Source organism: Scaptodrosophila lebanonensis, unplaced genomic scaffold, assembly GCF_003285725.1.
Source record: "Scaptodrosophila lebanonensis strain 11010-0011.00,11010-0021.00 unplaced genomic scaffold, SlebRS2 tig00000053-arrow-pilon, whole genome shotgun sequence".
In the NCBI taxonomy this organism is placed as follows: Eukaryota; Metazoa; Arthropoda; class Insecta; order Diptera; family Drosophilidae; genus Scaptodrosophila; species Scaptodrosophila lebanonensis.
This window is the reverse complement of record NW_022060548.1, coordinates 1,160,496-1,165,354: the sequence shown is the minus strand read 5'-3', so window position 1 is coordinate 1,165,354 and position 4,859 is coordinate 1,160,496. Positions and strand designations below refer to the sequence as shown.

Below are 4,859 nucleotides of genomic sequence, written 5' to 3'. Positions count from 1 at the left end.
AGTTAATGGAAATTGCATTTGTGCAACTTTTTTTTGCACCATGGATGCATGGATGGATGGATGGTTGTGTGCCACACACATGAAGCTGACCAATTGCAGCCTCATTCCACACACTCCACCTCGTCAGCAACGCTTTTGCTTCACTGTTCACTGAACTGCACATCGCAATGCACGAAATTTGATCTTTTGTGAAATGGCAGTAGAGTGGCAGCGCAGTTGTTTGTTTGTTTGTTTGTTGACTGTTGCCAAGTTTGTCGGGCGAGGCAATAAAAGTAGCAGGCACGCATATAAAATTGTCATAAGTTATGAGCTGTTTAAAGCGCGCGCACGCCCGGATAAGGAAAATCGGTGGAAGCAACTGCAATGCAAGGATAATGCATTCATATCAGGACACATAGACACACACACACAGAGACCAGACCAACAGCACCATTGCAGCAGAAAGTACAACAATAATAAAAACAACAACAACACCAAATACATCATTATGAAGCTTTTGCCAGCAATTGTCGTCGAACTCTTCCTTCTCCTGCAACTTCAACTGCCGTCCAGCAATCTCGCAGCGCCCGGCAGCAGCAGCGGCGAACGGTAAGAACGGCAATAGTCAGTTTCTCATAAATAAGGACCATAAATTTTCATACAGTGCAGCTTCAATATAACAAATTCAAAAGTTACCTGGACGCCAAAATGGTGAACATTTGTGAAATCCGTTTGTTTTTCCCCATTCTGTCTTCAATTTAGAAAAATTAGTATTTGGATTATAAAAACATTCAATTCAAGTTCACTTGGCCTTTTCAACTCTCCCATGCGATTCTATATTCAATTCTCTTGGGCAGCTCCGTTCAGAAGGTTGCTCTTTAATTTGTTAAAATTTTCAATTCAAATTTTCCATCTTCTTACTAAGTCGACACTCCCAATTCGACATCATTTTACAGCTCTCTCCAGCTCTCTCTTTAAATTGATTTAAAACTTAGTTAAGGTAAATGTTTACTCTTCAAGCGTCTGCAGTTCGGTTTGAAATTTTATTTTCTTTAATTGTGTTGTTGAATCAAATTAAAAAAAAAAAAACAATTTTCGCGATTTCACTCTTTTTATCCTCATTTCTGGTTACTTTTCCCTAATTTTGAATTTTATTTCGGGTTTCCTTTCTTCTCTTTTCTGATTTGGCTGCCATTATTTCCATAATTCCACCTTTTAATTCACTTTCACAAATGCAAAGAATAATTAAACGTTTTGAAAAATTATATTCAATTATTTTAGAAAAAAATGAAATAAAAAAAGTAATTAAAATAAATATAAAACATAAATAAAAAAATATAATTAAAAAAAATATAATTAAAAAAATAAATAAAAAATATAAAATATAAAAAAATACAAAATATAAATAAAATAAAAAATATACATAAAATAAAAAATATAAATATTAAAAAAATATATAAATAAAATTAAAAAAATATAAATAAAATAAAAATAAAAAAAATTAAAATATAAATGAAATTAAATATGAAAATAACTAAAATTTATCAAATATAAAATAAAATCGATCCAAAAATAAGTAAAATTAATGAAATAAATAAAATTAATGAAACAAATAAAACAAAATCGCTCCAAAAATGTGAGAAACCGCTTTAACAGAGAATAAGGCAAAAGCAACCGGCATCGTTGTCAGAAACCAATAGATACTTATTCTAAAGAAGTAGTGGAATATACTGGAAGTTATGAAAATATTCTCAAATTATTTACTGTTAATAAATAATGTTTTCTCAATGTAAAGATGTGTGATGCACATTCTTAATTTGAATTCATTTTAGAGCATTCGAACTGTATGTTATCTCGTATTTTGTTCCCGCAGCGTGCACATCAAGGTGCATATGCCGGAAGTTATGCGCCAGCATACGCATTTCCACAAGGTCTACAAGCACCAACCCCAACCCGTACACGTCTATCCACCTCCACCGATGGTAGTGAAGAAATTGCCGGAGGGGAAGCCGCATGTGTCGCTCCTTGGTTATACAACAACAGCCAGCGGTAATTCTCCTGGTGGCATGGCGCCCACCATTATGCAGCTCATGAACACGCAGCAGGGCATGAGGATGGAGGGAATGGGACTAGGGATGGGGCAGGAGATGGGCAGGGAAATGGCAGCTGAACAGCCCTTGCAGACGCCCAACTATGGACCAGCACTGTTCGATAATCTCAGCCAGTTGGATGGGCAGCCACAGTCAAAGGATGTGGAGCAGGAAATGTTGTTGTTGCAGCCGACTGCAGCAACTACAACAACAACTACAACATTGGCCAAGTTGCTGGGCAATCGACAGCAGAAGCAACAGCAATCCGAGGCTGGCAATTCCTCATCGAAGCAGCTGTTGCAACAAATCTTTACTCCGAATATTATGGCCGCCATTTTGGCAGCACAACAACAACAACAACAACACCAACAACAACAGCAGCAACCGCAACAGCATAGCAGCAACTACAATGAGGATGAGGATGATGCGGATACACTTTTTGGTCACAGCATTGGCGCCGGGACCGGTTTGGAGAACGATTCGCAACTTAATGGCGATTTCTTGGCTGCCCTGCAACGCGAGTATTTGGAAAAATATGGGGGCCCACAAATCTACAATCGACACAAGCGCAAGAAATATGGAAGACAGGGCATTGGTGAGGGTCAGTTGCCGAACCGATTGAGATCTCAGCATAGACCAGCTGCGCAGCATTATAGCAAGAACTATCTCTATGATATCGATGATGAGCAATCCGATGATTATGCAACGCCCTATCAAAACCCTTATAGCAATCAGCAGCCATCATCTTTTCCAGATAACGACTACGAAACTGGAGATGATCAGCATTTTGGCGCTGTTGACAGTTATACGGCAGATAATGCCATGGCCTTTAGTGGTCAGGATAATCTGATAAGTGCTCTGCCTACTGTCGATGATTTTCTGGAGGATGCCAGTACTACAAGTATGGGACTGCCATCGGAACCACTCTATGCCAATATGTACGATGCCTATGTCTCGGCAGATGAAGAGCAAAGGCATAAAAACTTGCCAAACATGTGGCAATCGTCCACAAGAGTAACTGGGGGAATGCCCTCATCATCCTATATGCAACAACACCTAGTAAACAGACCCACAACAATGTCTGGCACAGACACGGGTGGGGGGCGTCCACGTCCTAGAAAACCAGCGAAAATGCTGCGCTATAGAACCGGCAGTAATGCTAAATTGCGATATGTTCAGACAGCACCTAGAAAGAAGCGCAAAAATCGCATCACAATCAAAAGACATCGCATATAAAAGTATGTTTAAGGGAAAGGCTTTAAAGCAATAGTTCAGTTCTGTAACCTCAATGGTTGCAAATTAGACTCGAACTACTTTTAGCACTCACTTTCAAAACAGTTTAATATCTTATAAACATTTCTCATCTGAATGACTCTTAATAACTGTTCAGAATGCATGTTAATTTTAAGATTTAGTACAATAAAGTTAAGATTTAAGTTGAAGGTTCAACTGATATATTTAAACTATTTTATTTTTAAATAGTTGATAAAATATCAGGACTAAGAATCGCCATAGTGTCGATGCATGGTCTTTTCGCGAAAAAAATAATTAATTCTTTTTAGATATATAATTTAGTTAACAGTTGTTTTTTTTTAATAATGAAGTGAACAGTCTTGCATTGTGTCGCCATGAAGCAAAGACCTAAGCGAAGTTATATTTGAACAATTTCATATATATATTTTTTTAGCGACTATTGCTCTTATGACTTTATTTTGAAAAGAGTTCACACCGACCACCCCTTTATAAGCAGCTTGATCTTGGTCGATCGATCCGGATAATATAAATATATTTTCTTACTATAAATAGTTTATTCCATGACGCAACAGATTCGTTAATTTCAATACATACCGCTTATAATAATTAATAAAGTTGTTCAGTTACATTTGCAAGCACTCACCTGAAATAAAGGAAAGAGAAAAAGTATTAAGTACAAGTGTTAATATGTATATTTTAAATAAACTACATTTCTTTATATTATTTTTAATTATTTATTATTTACTATGAGTAGAAAAAACTTTTCTAATAACAAAAATGACAACTTGCTAAAAAGTTATTTTAAAAAGTATTTCCGTAATAAAAGGTTAAAATTATAATGTGTTTTGAACTCCGTTTTCTTTCTAAGCAATGCAGATACATTGATTATAAAGAAGAAGAACCTATTGTAAAATGGATCCAGGAAAACCTAGTGGAAATAGGGTGAATAATAGATATGCAAAAATTGGCGTTTTTACACATTTAAAAAAGTAGTCGTTCGAATTGTTCAATTATCTACATAATTCACAAAATTAAAATATTTATAACACTTAATATAAAATCTGTGGAGGCATCATAGTATATAATATTCGTACATTGAAAAGTTATGTAAACAACATCACATCAGATCGATATTAACCTAAGTAGAGGAGTTGACACTACATTTTTTCCGCTTGAAATACGTTTCGTTCGTCAGATTCCCCAGCGAATAATTGATTTATTAATTAAAAGGTTGGCAACACCGCAACAATTCATTCGCCGCTGTTCAGTTGTCCTTCATGTCCACTTTGTTTGTTGTACTATCAGCCACCCCGAACTCCACCCCCATCGAGCACAACAATTATTTAGTCCATTATATGAGCACACAAAGCCAAACCAAATGACTGCAACCGTTCTCCAAAGCAAATAAAGAATACAATTAAATATGTAGACCGACCCGACCCTACCCGACCCATACATGTGCATAATACATAGTCATAGAGAGAGAGAGGGGGAGAGAGAGAGAGAGGGGGGAGTGTGAGGGAATCACACAATCAC

The 4,859-nt window shown here is 36.4% G+C and overlaps 1 protein-coding gene across 1 annotated transcript; it reads left to right on the top strand.

Annotated features, from left to right (window-relative positions):
- Nucleotides 1–487: 487 nt before the first annotated feature.
- Nucleotides 488–3,305, top strand: LOC115623766. Its single transcript, XM_030518302.1, has 3 exons — nt 488–588; nt 1,853–2,231; nt 2,448–3,305. Exons 1-3 carry the CDS (start codon nt 488–490, stop codon nt 3,303–3,305), a joined length of 1,338 nt encoding a protein of 445 aa, XP_030374162.1.
- The last annotated feature ends 1,554 nt before the right edge of the window (nt 3,306–4,859 follow it).